General features: G+C 31.6%; 2 protein-coding genes across 2 annotated transcripts; one reads left to right on the top strand and one right to left on the bottom strand.

Annotated features, from left to right (window-relative positions):
* The first annotated feature begins 2,328 nt into the window (after positions 1 to 2,328).
* Positions 2,329 to 5,151, top strand: LOC100794183 (receptor-like serine/threonine-protein kinase At4g25390). The gene has a single exon (XM_006599577.4). It carries the CDS (start codon positions 2,555 to 2,557, stop codon positions 4,592 to 4,594), a length of 2,040 nt encoding a protein of 679 aa, XP_006599640.1. The 5' UTR covers positions 2,329 to 2,554; the 3' UTR covers positions 4,595 to 5,151.
* Positions 5,152 to 8,634: 3,483 nt separating this feature from the next.
* LOC100780888 (transcription factor bHLH118) lies at positions 8,635 to 12,080 on the bottom strand. The gene is made up of 3 exons (XM_003548186.5): positions 11,592 to 12,080; positions 10,948 to 11,286; positions 8,635 to 10,862 (listed from the first exon to the last, which is right to left on the bottom strand). The coding sequence occupies exons 1-3, from the start codon at positions 11,907 to 11,909 to the stop codon at positions 10,779 to 10,781; spliced, it is 741 nt and encodes a 246-aa protein (XP_003548234.1). The 5' UTR covers positions 11,910 to 12,080; the 3' UTR covers positions 8,635 to 10,778.
* Positions 12,081 to 23,647: the final 11,567 nt, after the last annotated feature.

The raw sequence follows: 23,647 nt of genomic DNA, 5'->3' as shown, positions 1-23,647 counted from the left end.
ACAGATTATTAATGCGTATTTGTCACTATCACCATAGGACAAACTTGCAATAAGTAGATTACAAAGTCAAAATCTACCAAAACAAAAACATCAAAGGCGTTTTGGTGATCTTCTACTATTAGCACCACCAAGTGTGGGTCATGACCTCATGGGTAATTATGACTGAAACAAAGCACGAGGGTTGGTTCGAAGTAGGAAATTGGAAAGTTTGAAGAAGCATAAAAGGTTAAAAGGAAAATCACCTACTCCCCACTTGTTGTGCTGAGCTCTCAAACTCTACTTTTCACATCTTCTCTTCATGTTTAATAATTGATGATATTTTATGTAAACCCTTTATAGTAGTTAGCATGCCATTACAAAAGTAGTAGGTTTTCACATTTGCCCTACCTTAGGCAAACAAATGATTAATTACTGTTACAAATTAATCAATTAATTAACTAAGTACTAGTTGCTTTTAGTTAATTAACCATCAAAACTAATTCCACATAACATACAATTTAATGTAAAATATATGACTGGCAGTGATTTTAACATAACCCTAATCATGTTTGACAACTCATTCATTTATATTAAAATTAATTGTATTAAAATATAAAATAAACAGAAAGTAAGTCTTTTTTTTTTAATAAAACAGTTAGTAAATCCTTGAGATATAGAATCCTTAAGAAAAATATAAAACGCTACATAGATTCAATAATATTACAAGGAGAAGCCGGCAAGTGTTTTTAAGACAATAAAAAGTAAAAATAAAGCATTATAAATGTATTATTACTACCATTATTTTATAAAATATTTTATTTGTTAATTTCTTATTCGGTATACTTAAGGCAGTTATTGGCTAGATTATATTCCAAAGTTCTACTGTATAAAAGTTTTAATAATTAGTCTTTTCCTTTTACTTGCATTTAAAGAAAAGAGGCAAATAAACTATGAGAATATAAAAAGAATGTATTATGATATTTAGGCACTGATTTTTTTGTCAACACACATGGAAAGAAAAATCATAACAACTGGAAAAGTGCTTTTTACAGATATATTTTGAGACAAAGTCAATTGAGTAACATCAATGCCCAGCCTGTGGTGCAATTGTAGCTGTGCACATAACCACAAGCAAACTAGAAAAAACAAGAAACAGAGTAGTAATAGAAAAATAAATTCCCAGCCTGTATATATAGCTGTGCACATTAACACAAGCAAACTAGAAAACAAGAAACAGTGTAATAGAAAAATACATAAATAAATAATGAAAGGAGTACTTCTAGCCCCCACAAGCCTCAAGGATTAGATACATTTGTATAAAAAGGATCTTACAGGGTACATCAGAAGTTTGAGTATTAAGACACACGCTTATAGGAAACGTCTAAATCAAACAGAAGGTTAGATGTACACATCCAACTTGATACAAAATTCAAAATTATACATATAATCTTTTATATATCAAATTCAATGAATAGGAGATGAATTTAACAGAATTAATCTTTCACATGATCAATTAAGATTTGAATTGAGATGTTCATATTTAATATCTAATCATATATTAAATCAGATTATTTCGAACAACATAAAAAACAAAAAAAAATTATTAATTTAACTCTATATTTTAAATGTGAATAATTTCATTCATTTAATGACATGATAATTTTAACATTATTTAATATTTAATTTATACTTTTAAAAATATTTAAATTAGGGTTTGTTTTGAAAATCTTTTTATACATTTTACCAATAACCTTGCTATAGTTAATGTTTTCAATTTAGCAAAGGTTATTTTGTCGCATGTAATAAACATTTGCACGTTTGCCTTCTTAGTCAACACTCTTAACACATTGATTAGTAGTCACCAAACTTAATTTTGTGGACATTCTATTGTATTTCATTCAACTTAACATTAAATATCTAAAAGCATAATCTCAATAAATTTATAAAAATAATTAAAACAAAAAGTACTTAATAATAGAACATTAATTATATTAATTAAAAACATATATATCTTTCTTCAATATTAACTTCTAAAATAGTTAAAATATTTAATAAAGAATGCTAACCATCCTTTGACTAGCTTCATTGTAAATTTTGTCAACCATATTCAATAATGACATTTTTTTTATTCTTTAATATCATCAGTTTAGAAATTTGTATACCATAAACTAATATATATAGAATCATCTTTAGTGTAAGTTTAAAGACAATTGTTACAAAATCCAACAAATTTATTATATATATGTATATATATAAAAGTTCTTTAGAATATAAATATTGTATTTATTCAAACAATAAGAAAATGAATAGTAGTAGTACCATAAACGTACTTGTCTGATGCTGGGTGCTAATCCCGATCCAAACAAACAGCAAGAAACATTCATCTCTTACAAACACACATGACTTGACACATTGGCAGACTCCAAAGTCTTCCATAGATACAATACAAAACATAAGAGAGAGAAAATTCCCTCCACTCCCTTCTTTCTTTCTTCTCTTCTTCCCAAAACTCTCTCAAACTCAAACATCACAACAAAACCATGACCAACCCATTACCCACTTAACCTCAAACAACATGCCATCCCGACAATTATCCACCCCATCAGACACACCCCATCCGCTGCCACCGCCACGTCATCACCACCACCACCATCACCACTTTCTGACTCCTCTCCTCGCCGCCACCGTCTCAACATGCTCCCTTTTCCTCCTCCTTCTCCTCTTCTGCCACCGCACCCTCACCCGCAAACGCGCTACCACCTACCCTCCTTCTCCGGCCACCACCTCCCCGCCGCACCGCCTCTCCTTCTCCGTCCTCCGCCGTGCCACCAACTCCTTCTCCACGCGCCTCGGCCACGGAGGCTTCGGCCCCGTCTTCGCCGGCACCCTCGCCGGCGCCCCCGTCGCCGTCAAGCTCATGGACTCCGCCACCAACCACCACCAGGGTGAGCGCGAGTTCCACAACGAACTCTTCTTCGCCTCGAAGCTCCTCTCCCGCCACGTCATCACCGCCACGCACTTCTGCTCCGACCCGAAACGACGCCGCTTCCTCCTGGTCTACGAGCTCATGCACAACGGCAACCTCCAAGACGCGCTTTTGCACCGCAAGTGCCCCGAACTCTCTAACTGGAACACGCGCTTCTCGATTATCCTCAACATAGCGAAAGGTGTTCACTTTCTTCACTCCTGCGACCCCCCTGTTATTCACGGCGACATTAAACCGAGCAACGTTTTGCTTGATCGCGATTTCTCGCCGAGAATTGGGGACTTTGGGCTTGCGAGGTTGAGCTCGGAGACTCCGAGGTTTGAAATTGAGGTTCTGGAATGTGGGAGTGTTGATAATGAAGAGAAGATGAAGAAGAAGGAGGAGGAGGAGGAGGTTGTTGTTGTTGTTGCTGATGATTGTGGATCGGTGGAGAGTGCTCATAGTGTTTTTATGGAGGATGGTGGTTTGGGTGTGGAGCAATCGCCTTCGCCGGAGATGGCGGCGATGACTTCGCCGGAGACGGGTTTGGCGGTGTCCGCCGCTGAGGCCTCGCCGGGGTTTGAGAAGGGTAGTGTGCAGAGTGAGAAGGAGGGTGTGAAGAAGATTAATGGGAGAGGGTTGAAGAGTAATTCTGTGAGGGATTGGTGGTGGAAGCATGAGAATGAGGTTGGGGTTGGGGAGAGTAAAAAAGTTAAGGATTATGTGATGGAGTGGATTGGGAGGGATGTGAATAAGGAAAGGGTGAAAAATGGAATTGAATATGGAGATGTGGTGGTAGGGAAGGAAGAGAAAAATAAGAAGGAGAAGAAGAGAAGGAAGAAGGAATTGGAATGGTGGGAATCAATGGAAGAGGAAAAGCTTGATGGGGTTATGAAGAGGAAGAGAAGGACGGTGAGGGAATGGTGGAAGGAGGAGCGTTTTGAGGAGAATGCGAAGACGACGGCAAAGAAGAAGAAGAAAAAGAGGAAGGGTGGGAGTGTGAAGAGTGATGATGAGAAGTGTGGTGATGATTGGTGGATGAGTGATGATGCAATGGATAAGAGGAAGGGCAAGAGTAGGAGTAGGAACAACCGTGGGAACATGGATTGGTGGATGGATGGGTTGAGTGGTGAGTTATGGAGAGGGAGGAGGAATAATAGCTTTGATTCTGCTAGTGGGGAGATTCCAAAGAGTGGTGGTGTGAGTAGTACTCCTAGTATGAGGGGAACTGTGTGCTATGTTGCTCCTGAGTGTGGCTATGGTGGGGAAGTGTCTGAGAAGTCTGATGTGTATAGCTTTGGGGTGTTGTTGCTTGTGATCATTTCCCGGCGGCGCCCACTTCAGGTCAGCGGTTCGCCCTTGTCTGAGTTTCAGAGGGCGAATCTGCTGTCGTGGGCACGCCATTGCGCACGAAATGGGAAGCTTGTTGAGCTGATTGATGAGTCTACTGAGTTGTTGGATAAGGAGCAAGCTCTTCTCTGCATCAAGGTGGCGTTGCTTTGCTTGCTGAAGTCACCTGCTCGTCGTCCTTCAATTAAGGAGGTTGTGGGAATGCTCAGTGGGGAATTGGAGCCACCCCAATTGCCTGTCGAGTACTCACCTTCAACCCCTTCAAGGTTCCCTTTCAAGTCTAGGAGAAAAGGCAGGTGAGTTTCTAGTTCTAATATCTGGTAACACAATTTCATTAGATGTTAAACTAGTATACTGGCAGTGGAAGTTTACCTATGACAGAAACAATGTATAGGGATTTAGGAGGGGAAAGCTATGCTCTTACCATTTGAGTTCACTTTCTTTTGTTATCATTTTTTAAATTGTTTTTAACCACTTGTGTCTTGATACCATTGTGGATCAGTAATGTTTGATCTGTGCACATTAGATTCACCTACTTCAGGTATTTTTTTGATGGACTTATAGGCATACATTAATTGATGTTCATCTTTTGGAAATTATGGCCCTTGTTCTTGTGGTGAGGACTGAGGCCATCTTTGTAGTTTGCAATCTCTTGTGGAAGTGAAATAGCAGCATACCTTTTGTATACTACAGAAGTTATTCTTTTGTTGTGGTCCATTACTGTTTACACTGCTTTTGTAGAATTTGACTAGGCCTTACAGTTTGTATCCATCAGTTTTCTTCCTAGGTGGAAGAGCCATGTTGGTGATACCAGCTGTAACAGAACATTGGAATTTTAAATGGTTAAATTCTTTGAAGCAGAATCTATCTATAAGCTTTTCTCATGTGATTATGTGTTAATCGCTGCAATAGAGAAACGAGGCACACTTCCTTGTATGCAGTTGCATGTGACATCAAAGATTGTATATTTTGGTAAATACTATTAAGGAAATAAATACTATACTATAATGGTGTTTTTTAAAAACCTCAAATTGCATGCTAAATTATCAACTGCTGCAATGAACTAAAAGGTGAAAGGAAATTGACCCCATGACTCAATTTGCTTCAACCTGAAATAAATTGTCTCTTTTAAACTGTGGTGGGGATTTCGTGACTTCAGGACTAAAATAAGGTCATCTTCATACCTCACTTGTGTTGTGGGTGAGTTCGCCCATGTAGAACTTAAATAACTTGTGTAAATACTATTTTTATCATCTGCTTTAAGATTTATTGCAATAGTTCAATCATCATTGATCATTGTTAGGACTCAAATTTGTTTACAAGCTGCTGATCTGAGACACTGTAAAAGCTCTGACGTCTTCCCCTGCCACCTCTAAAATTTGTCTTTGCTCTCAAAATCCGAGGATTTCCGAGAATTTGTATTGAAAATGGGTATTATTTTGCTTTGCACGCCTTGTCTAGCTCAATTAATAGCAAATGAGATGGAAGAGTTTCCTAAATGCAAGACTAGTGCTAAACTGCTAATGGATTTTGAACCAAACAGCAATGAACATCCTTCTTATTCAATCATGTTTAGATTATAATTTGCATCTTCCAAATCGTGCTTTGGAGTGTGCAGAATTGCGTTTCATCGATATAACATCTGTGGGCTAAAGGAGTCAGTGTTGGTGTCAGATCATGATTTGAGACGAAATAGAAAAAAGTTTATGTTTTTTTTCTGTCTATGGTTCGTATATTACATGGGTATTTACATCGTTTGTTTGAATTGTACACACTGACTTACCATATAGTATTAGAGGGGAATTTGACTTAGTAACTACTTTTATCAGAAAATGAAATGAAAACACCAGATATCTTTTGTTTGGGCCTAAAAATAACACAAATCTCTTCAAAGTGGGTCATTCAGTCTTATTGGGCCGCATTTAAATGAATACACGTGGAAGGAGGTTAAAGCCTCCTTTACTCCATATTATTATGATATATTTATATTTAAGCTTATATATTTGTATACATGTCCAATAATGTACAACACCACCACTTTAAATCACTAGGGGCCATGAAGCAATTGAATGCCAAATGGCGTAATTGTATTCTTTTATGGATTGTTATCTTAATAATTATGTTCATTTTTCTTTTTATAATCTATAGGATCCTTCACACCCACTACATTTTGTTGAGAAATTGAATTGGTACAAGAATTTTGTATATGAAATTATATAATAAAAAATCATAGAGGGAAGAAAGAAAGCGACTTATAAGATAATTAATGTAATTGATTGTATTTTTTATTCAGCTTTTTCCACACCACTTTTCCTTCGCAAAACTTCAATCTTCTATTTTCTTTTCCTTCTAAAAACTCTGCCCCACTTTTCCTTCTAAAGACTCCAAGCCAGTTTCTTTTTTCCACCTTTCTTCATCTCACTTTCCCATCTAAAAACTTCAATCCTCTATTTTTTGCAGCCACTCTCTTCTGCTCCATTTTCTCATACCAAAATTTTAACTCTCATTTTTCCCGGATACCTTCTTCTGCCCTAATTCCTTATGGCCAAATAAAATGCAGTTGTGTACTGAAAATATATTTTGTAACTTTAGATTTATTTCCGTTGTTCTTTTGTGCAACTTTATTAAGAACATTACCTAACGGATAAATATGATGGAGAGACTAGCAGATTCTATGTATAAGTATCAAATTCTGAGATCTATTATTCACCAACAAAAAAATCTGAGATCTATCGCCGTTTAGCTTCTCAAATGTAGGCTTTCTTGATAATTTTTTTTTTTAAATTGTCAAACATCATTTATCTCTTCATGCTTTAAATAATTGGGTTCAGTTGAGAAATCTAAGCGACAGAAGCAAAAACATAAAGCATATTTATGTAGGACTAGGGTTATATATTGAACTTAATTCCACCACAAAGTGTATTTAGCAGAGATCTGGGGCCCTGAACCAATATTGTGTACGTGAAATACCAGACCAAAAAAGTACATCATGATAAACCTTAAGAAATTTTGTATTCATTAAGTCCAATATTCTCGATATCAGGGGAGGGCTTCAAAACTTTGCCTTTAAATAAAACTTAGTTGGATTTCTGACCATTTAATCATATATATTCTCATTTAAGACCATATCTCAAATGGTTTCAATCCAAATATGGGTAAGTAAATTATCGATCACCAAAACAATATTGGTATATTCATCAAGCTATATAAATAATTTGAGAACAAATATTTATGTTTACACTGAGATGCACTCTTTTCTCAATTTAGATGCATTCTGTAACTACTTATACCACCACAGAAATAGGTGTTTATACTCCCAAATTAACATATAAGAGAAGCAATCTTACTTTGAAGGGACAGAGATGATAATCATTTGACCTAGCAATAAAGCCACCCATACATTATTTTCATAATCACGTTATAGGCAGACAGAATACAATGTTTGCGACTTCTGCTTGAGGTCTAGCTAATTGCTAGAGCGTTAGTTATTGCTCAAGACATTCAACTGGCCACTCATGCATGTTGGTAATATATTAAACTCGTTACATTCAATTGATTAACCATAGCTTATGTATTCACCTAGCTAGGGAAACTTATGTCCTCGCTATCCCTCCTCTCTTTATATAAGCCAAAAAAAATAAAAGGAGAACAGACACATTAGAGAGAGGAAGCCAAATGACAGCGAGATACAAAAAATTAGAGAGGCTTCAGAGAAGAAAGCAAGGGAGGGTCCTCCTGACCTATAGTTTTCTTTACTTTTTATATATAACATTTTTTTAAAAGTACATTTATTTATTTATCTATTTTATTCTATTATGATTAACGATTTTATTCTTCAAGTTTTTTTTGTTTAAAATTAATCCCTTAATGTTTTTAATTGCTATAATAAATTCTTTCATTTTGTTATATTCTTAAACTTTGAAGAAATTTTGAAATTATTAAATGATTTACTGTCCATCATTTGTTTCAACCAACAAAACTCCTATAGAGCTAGCTACGCAGGGTTCACATTTTTAAAGATGAATTTCACGCCGTGTGAGTTAATTTTATGAACTAATTTAAACGAATTTTGTATTCTAATTTAATATTAATACTATTAATAATTACTTAAGTATTACCATTAGATTTATTTTGTTAAGAAAAAAGAGAAAATATAGATTCAAATATATTTTTATTTATTGTAAATGTATATACATATATATAATTAATTTTAGTTTTAATTAATCCTTCAATTTGGTTTTAAAAAAATAATCTTTCAAAAATTATATTGTTTGTTTTGATCTTCATAAATGTTATTTTTATTTTTTAAAATGATCCATATCATCATTTAATTATTAATTAATGATGTGGCACATATCTGCTTATATCATATTAATTATTATTTTGCAGTAACGTGTAACATGATATATTGAAATGTGTATATATACTAGTATACAATCATCAACAAGAGTGATGATGAAGACTGCTTAAAAAAATATATGAGGTATAAAACCAATAAAATTTCTTTATTGAAAGATTAAAACTTAAATTTTACTATGTTTTACAGAAAGTTAAAGCATATTTTGGCAAAAAATATATAAGAGGATCACTATGTTAACATATTTGCAAGCATTCTATCAGTCTATCACAACTGAATATATATTAGCATATGTAAGAATTTATTTACCTAATGTGTACTAATTCCTAACGTACGGGAAACTGTCACAACAGCACAAATCATTGTTTGGGGTGCAAACTCACGATAAAGACAAAATGAAGAATGGCACAGGAAGCATACAAGTTTATTTTTTTGACATGCAGTAAGAAAGCATACAAATTATAACATCTTTAAGTATTTTTCTTCCTTCTTTATGAAATGTTATACCTATATCATCACTATCACATAGTACTAATGAGGAACATGATGTTAAAATTACTTCTTTTAATATGACTTTTGCTTACTAAAAATTAAACTGCACGTTAGTATAAAAGTTGTGGAGTTATATTTCGATTTTTTATATTATCAAAACTATATATCAGTATGATGTACATCATATTATCAATGCAAAGCCACAATGTCCTAACTAATCGTTTTCTGATAAATAAAAACTATTCTAAGGCATACACGTATTACAATTTTTCTTAAGTCGACAATTAATTGCAAACATAATTGACTTCACTTGAGATGAAAGCAAGCCATATATATGAATTTTTTTTTTTTATCTCACTCCGCATGCATCCAAGGTACGTTTCAATCGAATTAATGAATTTCTAAAGCTAAAGATTCAAAGTATCAGCCTAATAGAAAAAAGTTATACATATATATGATTTTGAAATGTGGACATCACCTGAAGTTTGCGATCACCAATATTACAGTTGCAGTGATTTCCACAGCTACAATTGCTGTCCATTTCTGGAGCTGTTTATGTGTAAAGGGAGGGAAGCATAAGCTTCAGACAAATTAATTTCATAATTAACCTTTTTGTTTATCAGTCCTTCGTTTTCCCCCCGTTAGGCACAATATATCTTTGTTAGTAATATTTCAGATGTTAGACTGATTTTAGTAAGGTGAGATAGAAATCAAACTGAAATCTCCTTTAAAAAAAAGACATGTTTAACTTGTAGTTCTATAATGCACTTGTTTTACCTAATACCAATTAACACCTAATGTTTGACAAAATTTCCTCTAACATCTAAATTTTAAATCAAAACTCAAGCATGCGACAACAGTCTACAAGCTATACTCAATATCACACAGCTCGTCTTGCAATATAAGCCGTTTCAAAGTTCGTGGCATAATTCCAGTAAGGGTGAAGGGTGAAAATTGAATGCTAAATTTAATTATATATCTTAGAAATCTCAAATACACACGTATATATGATGGATAAGAGATTCTCGTGGTAAAATAACCCCATAAACTCTACGTTTAATTACATACACAATGAAGGTAAAACTTACAAGTAAACAATTAACGCACATCTGTGAACTTTGAAAAAAAAGAAAGACAGAAACTGAATCCATTTTATTGCAGAAAAGCTACAAAAGGAATTGGAATAAAGTTCGTTTTTGAGTTGCAAGTAAACGATTTTTTCTTCTTCCCTCATTATTCACAAGCAAAGCATCAGAGTCCAAATCAAAAAGAGAAAAGGGGACAGTTGCCAATGTAAAATTTGCAAGTAAACTCATCCAAACAAAGTCTATCAAGTTAGAAATATCTAAAGGAGAAATTCTATGGTAGCCTGAGAAAATTAAGGTTTTAGTACTGACATTTTTTTACCAATATTTAAACGAGCTTCCATTTAATGAATCTCTGTCTTTCTCCCTCTCTCTTTTTCACTTCTCAAACTCAAACTCATTCAACTATTAATCCAAAAAATAACAATACTAAAACTCAGATTTTTCTAAGTACCATGCATAGTGTAGCTCTCCGTTTAAAATGCATGTTATGGGTAAATTTCCTGTTATTGGCCAGATTGTGAGGCTATAGCTAGCTCCAACCACAAGGTTAATCAGAACATCTAAATGTTGGAAATGCATTGGAAACTTTCTTTCGCAGCTCAGATAGATCTACGCTGTTGGAATTGTTAACCTGTTAATCAAGTTCAATATAGAAATTACATTAGAGTAAATTTTTAGAATAAGTTAAAAACAAACCCTGAATATTTCTTAATTACCTCACACTGCACACTGTGGAGCAATCTGCCATTGACTTCTGTTGAAAAGCAACTAACAACTTCAAATCCTTCTTCAGTCAAAAACTGTAGTAACTTTGAAATTTTAGGCTTTTCCTCTCTGAAGCCACTGGTGATTTCGATTCCCATAATACCATTATTCTCATGGATAGTAAAGTTGCAAGATGTATGCAAGCCCGCATGGTTATTTTCCATATTATTGCAATGATTGGAGAGTTTCTTCATTTCATCTCTCTTGGCACCAAGTTCTTTGATATTGTTCTGCATGTGCTTTATGTAATTCGCTGCCTCGTTCATGTGGTCAGATATTGAACGCTTTCCCTGAAAAAACCATCACAATAACCCTAAACAACCCAGAAAACTTTAACCATATCAGATAACCAAAAAAAAAAAGGAAAAACAAAAAACAGCTGTTATTGTGTGAATCACAGAAATATAGGAGATTCAATATATTTAGATTCTTAAGGAAAAAAATTGTTAATACTAGTAATTAGATGAAGGAGTAACATGATTTCCAAAAGGGTATCCACTAAAATAGAAATAATTGAGTGATTTTAATCAAAGAGTTCTACAAGACAATGTATAGAAAAAGAAGAAAATAACAAACGAACATAGGTTTTTCACACCTTGATGAACTCAAGAGGGAGAAGGGATCTAAGAGAGGCATAGAAGGTAGCCATTTCTTGTCTCCTTTTCCTTTCAATCTCCATATGAATCATCTTCTTCTTATGTTCGTTTGAGTCATGATTCTTTTTATTTGCCCCATAGAAAAGTTTCTTTGTTGGTTGGCTGCTGCTACTAGTGATGAATTTTTGGTTAGAATCATTGACATTCAGAGAAGCATAATCATCCAGAATTAGATCTTCGGAGATTTTGTGTTGCTGGTGGTGGGGACTATTAGAAAACTGGATAACCAGCTCATTGCCTCGTTGCAAAGGAAGCATGGTACTCTTAAAACTAAATGAGTGCTCTAAACTATCCTCAATTTTGGATATGGGGGCTGAAGGAGCAGATTCATTTCATTTGGGCAACTATAAGCTATTTCTAGCAAGCTTCCCCACGGGGATCTCACATGCCAAAAGATTCCTCTAGATATTCTCCGACATATGTTAGTGACACTTTCTTTTGACAATTTTTTGTTAGCACACACTCTATATTAAATTTATTTTCCAAGTATAACTCACATAATAATCTAGTAATAAAAACATGTTAAAGAAAGAAAAAAATGCATTATTACAGGTCCTTGAAAATGATTGGTATTGTTTAAAAACACATTCTCACAACATAATTTATGATAAGGAAAGTGATACACAGGAAAAAATAAACGTATTATAAAATGGTGATATGACAAATAAAGATAGACAAAAAAATTTTATAAAAAATGTTATAGAAATTTTAAGTAAGAGCTATATAATTATTGAAAAATTAAAATCTAATTAGGGCAATAATTAAAGATATTAAAGTTTTAAAATTATTTTTTTCTCAAAAAATATAATTACAGGATATATTAAATAGTTTTTAATTAAACCAATCCATCGTCAAAATCCTTTTTGGTATGCAAAGTGTACGTAAGAAGTGACCTCATTCGCAGTTTTGTATCATAATTATTTGAGGACACTGTTCATAAATGTGACTCCTACCCCTCCCATTAACGTCCACATCTCATATAAGACTATAGACTATAAGTTTACAATGATTAATCCAAATTAGTTTAGCAGAAGAGGTTAGTTTTACACTAAGTAATATGAATGAATAATTAAATTTTTTGTAAGCAGAGAAGTCTAGTTTGGAATATGATTGTCTTATTCATTTCATTTGGTTTTCGTATTTAAGTGATGCCGTTTTCTTTGGTTGAGACTGTGTTTCGTTTAGCCTTGTATTTTAGTTAGTAAACAATTATTGTGTGAAATGCCATTGCATAATTTTAATGAAAATGAGTTTCGAATTAATTGGGAAATGAGACATGAGTAAAATTATTTTAAACATTTGTTTTACAAAATGAGATAATATGTAAATCTTATTAATTGTCTTAAGTTTTATTGTTACTTTATTTATATATGTATTATTAGGTTATAGACTAAAAAAAATAATTTTGAATCCCCACACAATGTTTTTCCTACTAATGTTCATACTTTTTTTTTTTAAATAAAGTACTGAATATATTTCTATATTTCTTAAAAATTAAATGAATATTTAATTTTTATGTAATATTTTCTTTATAAGGTATGAGTCTTACTCTTACTACAGGTTTTGTTAACAAATTAATATTAGTTTTTAAAATTAAAAATCACAATGTAAATCTATTTAAAATCATGGTAAGGGTACTATTTTTTTTTTATTAAGACAACTTTACTGTTGGCTTTTTATTCACTGTCCTTAAAACCTTAGTAAGAATTTTTCATAAAGTATTAGTAAAAAAATATAAGAAGATATAATATTAAATTATTAAGAATGTGAAGTAAAATTTTGTGCTTGAGTAACACTAAATTATTGAACCATCGCGATCAGCCAAATGGCTTATAATTTATTTGATATGTACTTCGATCTAATTTATGTTAGATAGATGATGTGGTTTTGAGTTTTTCGGGAAAATAAATTTGGCTTTATGCGCCGTGTGACTTTAGGTGGAATATTAAAAGGAACATCAAACGTATAGAAGAAGGGACCTTGTGACAGCATTTAATTGGGTGTTTCTTCATGTCCTACAAAGCAAAGCATTATTTATTTAAAATTTAAATAGAAAAGTATCCTTTGAGATGTTATTGAGTTATTCTCTAATCCACTGTGCTTTTCTCCCCATCTCTCTCTTCACATTCATGCTTACCATATAATCACTCTAGTTTAATCCTACTTAGCTCAGACTTCGATGACAAATACTTACAGGTGAAGAAACAAGAGTTTGTGGAGGAAAAATGCTAACATGCATTAATTATATAATATATAATTGAATAATAGTTAAAAAAAGTCGTGTGAACATTTTTTAACAGTAAACCTTATAAGCCAAATTGATGAGATAAAAATTTATATTGAGAAAATCATATGATTTTTTCTCATAGTTTAATTACAGAAGAAAAAAATTGACTATATATATATAATAATGTTGTCTGTAATATTTTCTATAATATTTTTTCTCAACCTTTCATCATATTAATTGTCTTATTACACATGTTTCTTTCTCTTTTTTTTTTATCTTATCTATTTCCTCTTTTATTCAAAATATTGTACAATAATATTATTCTACTAACATTTTTCTTTCATATTTGTATCTCCCACCTAAATATAACTTCATTTTTATTTCTCGATCTCAAACTTTTGACTAGTAAGGATACCACACAAAACACAATCAAGAAGTACGGGCTGACCCCAACCCTAATATCGTTACTCGAAGAAATGCTGGTAATTTTATATAAACACCATCTAGAAGTATTCCTATCATCATTACTGAAAGGGACCATTGGTAGTTATGTAAAAGAAAAAAACAAAAACTAAAAAATAAATCACTCGGAGAATGTGTGAGAGAATGCATGAACACCATATTCTTTCTCGATCGTCAATTTTATTTCTTTTAAGTGAAGACCATGTTCCTTAATATATATTTGGTCATGCGGGTTTTGACACCAAATAAAAACAAGTGAACAACTAATATAAGAACACTATATTAGTGGTGGCAACGGCTTTATAAATTAAAGTATGGACCAGTATCAACGGGATGATTTCTCTGACATCAGGAATATTTTGTCCCTCAACCTCCTTATGTGACCAAGTTGGGAAATTTAAAGCTATATATGCTTTTTAAGTCCACATAAATCATGTGTGTGTATATATATATGCATCCTAATTGTTTATTTAGTAAGATAATGATGGTTACTAATAGGGAAGCAGCTTAACTGCTTCTGATCATCCGTTTATAGACAATTATGGAAATATTACTAAACTAAGTAGTGGTAATTATATATAAGAGAGCTTGGGAGAATGTTCATTGCTAACATATTTTGTTCAAACATTGTGGCTCATCACAATAAAATATGGAAATGTAAATTGCCCTCTCTTGGTATTTGAGTTTGCTGAGAGTGTATGGTCAAACTTACATTAATTATAAATTAATTCATATTTATTTATTTATTAAATAAATTAAGTCAGGATTGTTTAGAAAAAAAATTAATTAAAAACATTTTCTGTCATCATCAGCTTTGCTCAATCAACTAAACTGTGAAATGACCAATTTATCATGATTTAAAAATGTGGTAAAGGATTAGATAGCACGTGGTGTCTTTCAGAAAATATATAATCCTTTTATTCGTCTTTCTGTCTATTATATATCGAAACAATAATAAACGTCTAAATCTACAGTTTTCTAAATTGACTTCAAACAAATTAGTTGTGACATATATTGTGCCTGGAGTTGGTATCCTAGAGGCATAAAATGTACGACGAATAGCAAAAGTAAATTTAAAAAGTAGTAAATTATGGGACAATACGCCAATAATGGTCACCGTGGACCTCGAATAATTATTTGGCGGGATAAAATTTAATGAACAGCTTATGCAACACAAAAAAAATATAAATATCATAAGATTTATAATATAACAAAACCAAATATTAATTTAATGTTTAAAATAATAAAATATTTATATATTATTATTTTATTTGGCATTTGCACTTGGAAAATCTAGATGAACTATTTGATCAAATTACAAGTCCATAATTTATTGAATTAAATGATTTTTTATATTTTTTAAATGATTGAAAATATGACAAAATTATTAAAAATTAAAAATATTACTTATTATAATTGATATTTTCATTTTGGAACATTACTTTTAACTCTGTCCATACGTCATCCAACTTTTGTTATGTTATAAAAAAAGAAAAAAGTAAATTTAATTTATTTCTTTTATAAACAAAATTCGCCCTTCCCATTGAACATGTGATAATTGCCTTGTGAAACTTCTTTTGAATGATAACTTTAAGACAATTATTAAACTTTGTTTGTCCTTTTTAATAAATTAAAATAGCCTTAGGATAACTGTTCTAGTAAATTCTTATCTTAATTTTATTTATTTTCAATGTAGAAGCAAGAGGATTAAAGTGACACTTGATGTTGGGACCAAGAAAATCTTGAAGAATTAACAATGTACTTATATAAGCACACTTTATTTGGTGCTTAAATATGACATATCCCATACTTAAGCACGAGCTTGTCTAGAGACCAATTGCATCAACAATTAACATTGATGCTTAAGCATGAAATATATCATGATTAAGTATTAGTTGTCTCTATCATGTGATATTTTTAAGGAGACACATGTCAGGGTCTATTTAGGACAAAGAACAAAGGTTTTGATTGGTTTTTTTTGCCAATGATCATCTCAGTTTGGAGGTAGTACTTGCTAGGAAGAAGTTTTCCCTATCAACTATCGTCATCTTTAGTATCATTTTCTTTTCTTTTTCTTATAGCTAAGTAGTTAGTTCACCCTTGGTGGGATTGATGTAGCTGAATCTATCTTTATGTATACATTGTAGTTACTAATCCATGTTTATTTATTTATTTTCATTATTAAGTGTTCTCTTCTATGCTTAATACTTGCATAGACTGGATCATCCCTTGCTTGATTTTGTGGTTTGAATAGTAATTGGAAAATATTATATTTGAATCTTGAAATGGAGAAGAACGCCTAATGGATTTTGTGTCTTGGGATAAAACAAAATTTGTTAGTCATCTTTTAACTTATGTTCTTAAAACAAGTTATTTGACTAAACTAATTCAATAGATTGATAGTTTAGTTAAAGGACTTAGCTCTTCCAGAATTGGGGTTTGAGTATTTTATGAGTTGATAGTAAATGGACCTTGAACTAGATGAGTGATCTTAGTATCTATGAATGAGTGGTTTGGTGAAGTCAATCCCAACACTTTTATTCATTGTTTTTTTTATTGTATTTCAAGTAGTCGTAAAAAAAACCCAAAAAGAGTTTCTTGTTATGTTATTCTTTAATTTTTTTGTTAATTTATGTTCTTACTATTTACATTCTCACAATCAATTAAATCGTTGTTTTGATAACCATAGTTAGTTAATATTGTTATTTTGTCGACTATTACATGAGTCTTGGTGAATACGATATTTGAACTTTCATTTAATACTACTTGTACGACTTGGTACAATTGTCAAAGAATTAAAAACATGGTCATATTAGATTTAGGGGTAAGTTATTTTTATCTTGTTTAAGAAAGGATTAGGGTTTCAAGGCAAATGGAATTTTTGTAGATTCCATGAGAGATGAACTCATTTGCAAACAAAAAGGCGATCGGGGAGATGGCGCAATCACAACACAACATGAGTATGGTGATTGTCAAATTTTTAGGGTGGTATGCGAACAGAAAAGGGGGTTGGAGAAGGGACGGGATGTATCATCCTTCAATGACCACCACTCTAAGAATGGGAACCACAAAGCAATATTTTTTATAGGCTTCTATAACCTCTGTGGGACACTCCTTCTCAAATTGGTTTGCTCACGAGAACCCTTGCAAAACAAGACCAACATCTTGTACAACTTCTCCTATGATTTCATGCTCATACAACTGTATAGGGATCCTTTTAATGAGGCTCAAATTGAAAAGTTACTCAAAGATGACAAAGACTAAGGTGTGATAGTCTAACTACTTTTGCACCGTGCAAAAGAATTTTCAGCCGTTGGATACAAGCTTATAAAATGAAAGACATATATTAAATATGATAAACTGATCTCAATTGTAAGGGATCCTTTGTATAAAATTCTCAATCACAATAATCATAGGCGACAATAGTAGTATCTTCCCTTAGATTTGGCGACGGGACATCTCCCCGAAGATCCGATGATGATTGTAACATATCCACGAAGATCCAGCGACAAAGATGACTTCTGTGGCTTAAACAACTTTAACAACACATTGTTTGAGTTAGAGTTTAAGAGCGAAGTTTGTGTCGTCGTAGTCGCGAAGGCGATAAAGGAAGACATGGTCAAGGTTGCGACTGTCGGAGGAGACTGTGGCCATGAAATACCTTTCCAATATTGTTGCTAGAAGCGGCGAGTGACAACATCGTGCACATGGGAAGCCCAGATCTAGTTTTTTTTTGTGGGATTTGAGTTTTTTGTCGAAGATATCACAACGCCGCCCACCATTTTTTCTCTGTGACGCCCCTTTTCGTCCTTCAAAGGCAAATGCTAATGGTGGTTCAAGTGTGAAAAGGAAACATTAGTATAATAGTCTATGCGTGCTTGCAAAGATCTCGTTATACTTGGATCTACGAGATGAGCGCAGTTTAGGATTTGGCCACGCTTGACCATGAGTGGTGCCAACGATGCCGACAAAACAACAAAGAAGATGAAAGTTAGGAAGGAAGACAATGTATTTTAATTTTTTATTAGTTTATTTCTGTGCAAATATGTCCACGGTAGTCTAGCTATGGTAATCTCCAATTATCTTATCCCTTAATTTTAAAGAATATATATCCTACGTTCAATATTTATTTTCCAATCACTTACACACGGTGGGAAAGATGATTTACTTTCCCACCCTAATCTTCGTCCTCAAAGATATTGATTCCTTAGCTGAAATTATTTTCATTATGGTGACATGAAGTCTCACCTTTTCTTTGTGCTTTTGGGATTCTGAAGTGGTCGGTTTTGACCAATGCTAAAATGCTCCTTTATTTGTAACGTCTAACTAGAAGGTTAAATTAATGTTCTCTTTCGACATTTAGCATCGATGACTGATGCTAAAATGCTCTTTTCTTATAATACACCTATAGGACTTGACAAAAGGTAGCTCCCCATAATAAAGTTATACGAACACACACTAAACTAGTGCATAATCTCCCATAAGAGGCCTTGGACCCCATGTCACAAATTTTAATGAACACAGGCATACACATTTAGTGCATGTTTGTTTTTTGGTTGGGAGAGACCCAAATGAATGTTCAACCTAAAGCTTTAAATTCTTATTTTTTACAAAATATGTATTGAAATGTGTGCTCATTCAACCTATTGTTAATACACACATACCCTTATTACTTTTAACCTTTGTATGGTAATTTTACTTACATATTAAAAATACCTTTATAGTACTCCATTATTGCTCGTGTATGTTGACTTCTAAGAGTTTGGACAAAATCTATCATTACTTTGGTCAAGCCACCCGTTAATAAGGATATATAGGCCAATAATAGAGAGTGCAATTTCAGTGTCTTACCTACTTTAGACAAATCAGTCCTCTATACACGGGCAGTGTTGGAAATCCATGTCCAACATTAGTACAGTCAAGCATAAGAGCGAATCCTTATCCAAGGCCCTCAAAGATCACAAACTCTAACAATTCCTAAGATTTATAATAAATAAAGAAGCCCCGATGACAACACCGATAAAAATTGCTTTTCCAGCAAAGCAATGAACTACCGTTCAAAAAACAAAAATTAAAAAGGTCAAGCAATGAACTTTTTTGAAGGTTCCTTTCACAACCAAATTAACCAATAAAATCCCAAGAGATGGAAGTGATTAATTAGACATTTTTTGAAGGAGACAATTCAGGTCAAGTGCAGTTAATGCTTTTTGCATGATGTTTGAGGATTTGAAGTGTATATAGTTGGCAGACCACGACAAAACAAAAGGGTTGCTACTTGCTAATTACCAGGTATTTAGGAGTACTAGCTAACACCCCACTCAAATATTCATGTTCTTAATTCGCGTATCTTAATTTCTTTTTATTAATGGTAATATCCCAAAAGTTTTCTCTCAACGATGTCATAAGAACAGATTACAATTGACAAATGGAACTAAAGTCGAAGACGAGATTAAATACTGAAAGAAATTTAGATTATATATATATATATATATATATATATATATATATATATATATATATATATATTATTTTTTTTTATTTTTACTTTTATGATGCTTTAATTCAATTAATTTACTGTTTATATGTCCAGTTTAGTATTAGTTTCCTATTAAAATATGTTAAGATAGAGGATTTTGGAGGAAACTAATAATGGGAATGACTAATGGTTTTAAGTGGTATTTGATTTATTTTTATATTATATATTATTTTTAATTATAATTGTTATGATTTTATAAATACAAAAACATATTATTTTACATGTACCTTTCTATATTGGCCAAAAGAGATTTCATTGATGATATAACGTGGTGTTTCAACTACTTTTACATACAAGAGTGATATATATATATATATATATAGGGAACTAATAATGGAAATGACTAATGGTTTTAAGTGATATTTGATTTATTTTTTATATTATATATTAATTTTAATTTTAATTGTTATGATTTTATAAATACAAAAAACATTATTTTATATGTAACTTTCTATATTGGCCAAAAGAGATTTCTTTGATGATATAACGTGGTGTTTCAGCTCCTTTACATACAAGAGTGATATATATATATATATATATATATATATATATAATAATATATATATATATATATAATATATATATATATATATATTATATATATTCATTTTTTATTTTAGAACAAACTTGAGTTCTTAATATTGAGAATTTCAACTCCTTTACATACAAGAGAGTATTTTGTAGAAATTATATATATATATATTCTTATTTTGATTTGATTTCTGCTATATTGAGCATTCAATTTAATTTTATATTTTTAAATTATTCTTTTCAAATATTAATACTTAAATTTAAGTATAATTTTAAATATTGATATGCTATATATCAAACTAAAGATATCATTCTTGTTTATATAAATAAATTTTAAGATTATTGTAATCTCAACAAATCCTCACATGAAGATTATGTTATCCGTTATTAAAATTAAGGACTAAATTACATATATAATCTAAATTTGACGGAGTAAATTTATTTTTTTCTGTGAAAAATTATATTTCCTTCATGTATGGATTGGTCAAAATATTCAAGAAAATTTGTTGCCAGTTGCTAGATTTACTTGTTTGCCTTGGTCTTCGAAAATTCATGTTTAGCTTGCATAAAGTGCTCTGACTTAACACAAACAAGATCATAACCAGCATTTGAAGGGCAGTGTTATGGTCAACAGGGCCGTTCTAGCTGGAAACCCATAAATTAATGAATGGAACCCAGAAATTATTTTGTTTTTTCCTAACCTTTGGCGGCATGTTTTTAATATATTTTTAACCTAAGAAGATCTCGTGTAATCTCCCATCTATTAAATAAAAGGATATTGGATTGTAAAATAATAAAAGTGAACCCGATTAAAAATTTCGTTAACAACTTGGCAGTAATAATGAAATGCAAACGTTTTATTGATGCGTTTTGCTTAATGAGACAGACTTCTTCAAGCTCAATTTTATTATGTTTATATTATACTCGGGAGCCTGGGGAATGGGAATCCCTAGAGCGCTTTCCCAGAAAAAGTGATGTAGAAAATATAGAAAACGATTGTGGGGATTAGCGAAAATTAATATACAATTCAATGGGCAAATAACGTGAACACAACCAAATAAAATAAGGGAAAGTTGTATCATCCAATTTGGGAATGAATTGAGCTGAAAAGAAGACACAAGTAATTAAGAAGGAAAATGAAAAGTGAAAAGAACTTTATACAATAAGTGAGGTGATGATGATAATAAAAGAAATGTATGAAAGAAAAAATGAAAATGAGATAAAATAAAAAGTAAAAGGTTGATTTTTTTAATCTAATAATTCATTAACATAAAATCTTGACTAAAAAAAGATTAATTAACCTTTTAATCTATGATTATTTTATATAATTTTTTTATTTTTAATCTTTCAAAATATTTTTAACTAATTTTATTTTTTCATATAATTTTCATTTTGTTTTTAATTTGTGGTTAAGTTAATTTTTGGCGATGCCATGACATGTCATGTCACGTGAATTGATTTAACATGATTAGTTAGTTAATTACATGATTTTTTTTTAAAAAAATTTGACAGTATCAAAACTGCCAAATAAATTATAAAAATGGGTTTTATTTTGTTTTCTGTTCTTTTTCCTTAAAATTGTTTGTCAGGTCTTAATCCCTAATTTTTTGTTTTGTTTATATTTTTAATCGCTCTTGTTAATTTAGACGATTATACTAAATAGTTAATTAATTATTGTTTTCACATAATTTGTATTTTTATTTTACCATCATACAAGATTATTTTTCCTCAAAATTTAATGACTTCCTGCAATAGTAGGTACAATATGCGGACTCAAGAGAGCAACAAGTGTAGAGAAACAGGTACAATGCATCATGATGAGATTCAATAGTCTACCAACTTTTGCAGGTTAACTCTATTTTTTATAGGTTTCATGACGTCAATACTCAATACCACACCCCACACCCTAAATATATGAAAAGTAACTCCAATCGGTCATACTTTTGAGTCTTGGTCGATTTGAGTCAGATTTTAAAATGCTAACTTCAATAGTACATAATGCCATTGTTTAAAATTATGTGTCATGTGCACAACATAATGCATTATCATAGCTTTAACTGAAGTGCTTGAATTCAAAATTTGACATAATGCATATAAACCTAGGTTAGCCTTATATATATATACACACACACACACACATATATATATATATATATATATATATATATATATATATTAACTATTAAGTTTAACTGTCTAAATTAATTTAATAAGAGAGACTAAAAGTAAAAAAATAATTTAAGAATTAAGACAATCAAAATTTTTTAGGGACTAAAAAAGAAAATTGAGACAAAATGATAAACTATTTTCATAATTTACTTTTTGGATGGTTTTGAAATTGTGATGAAAATTTTTAAATGTCATATGATAACAGATTAATAGTCTACATGACGTATGTCATGTTATCATTTAATATACCAAATTAATGGTAGGGATTAAAAAGGGACCAAAAATCACAGGAGAAAAGAATGGTGATTTTTTTTGGAAAGACTAAAATTGGAAGCCTTTATAAAATGAGGGAGTAAAAGGTTAATAAATCCAAAAGTAAATATATATTGTTTATAAGAATCTCACAGTCACATAAGTAGTGGTGGGTTGGTTATGGGGTGTCCATCTAAACCCAAAATTATAGGTATCCTTTTAGTTATTGGTACACGACCTAAATGCTTGTTTTTCCCAACTTATCTATGCTCAGAGTCTTAACCTTTTCCCGAGACTTTCTATAATAACTGAAAATTAATTTTTATTCATTGTTAAAGTTTCCTTCATCACAACACACAACAGTAGCATATACGCAACAGCTATAGATGCTCTTCACAATATTGTTGCGATGTGTTACATTGTCTTTTTTACTTGAGCATCTCGGAAGTTCATTGTTCCTAAGTGTTCAGCAAACAAGAAACAAGTGGGGAAACTTTTATTTATAGTTTATTCCCATGTTTGTAATGCTTTTGGAAATTGATCCTTGATGTGATATGTAAATAGGACCAAAAGGTTACTTGATGAATCATGAACAACTTCTTGTTGGAGAAATCTACTTGTTCTTTAGTCCAATGTTGTTATTTATTGTATCTATTTTGCCCTTTTCCTCTTTCATGTGTGGAAGAAGAATTTTAAAACCAAGATATTGAGTTTCTGTGGAGCTTGACAATGCTATAAATGATAACTCACTATTGCGTGCTTCACGTATGAAATGGAAACTAGCGTAAGAAATTAAATAGACAATATCTCGCTAATTA

Source organism: Glycine max, chromosome 16 (genome assembly GCF_000004515.6).
Source record: "Glycine max cultivar Williams 82 chromosome 16, Glycine_max_v4.0, whole genome shotgun sequence".
Classification (NCBI taxonomy): Eukaryota; Viridiplantae; Streptophyta; class Magnoliopsida; order Fabales; family Fabaceae; genus Glycine; species Glycine max.
This window is presented reverse-complemented; position numbering and strand designations above follow the sequence as displayed.

Excerpts from the sequence above, each read along its gene's own strand:
- LOC100794183 (XM_006599577.4), top strand. The coding sequence starts at position 2,555 with ATGCCATCCCGACAATTATCCACCCCATCAGACACACCCCATCCGCTG.
- LOC100780888 (XM_003548186.5), bottom strand. The coding sequence starts at position 11,909 with ATGCTTCCTTTGCAACGAGGCAATGAGCTGGTTATCCAGTTTTCTAAT. Across the intron at positions 11,287-11,591 it reads TCCCTCTTGAGTTCATCAAG|GGAAAGCGTTCAATATCTGA; the intron begins GTGTGAAAAACC and ends TGGTTTTTTCAG. Across the intron at positions 10,863-10,947 it reads TCCACAGTGTGCAGTGTGAG|GTTAACAATTCCAACAGCGT; the intron begins GTAATTAAGAAA and ends CTTGATTAACAG.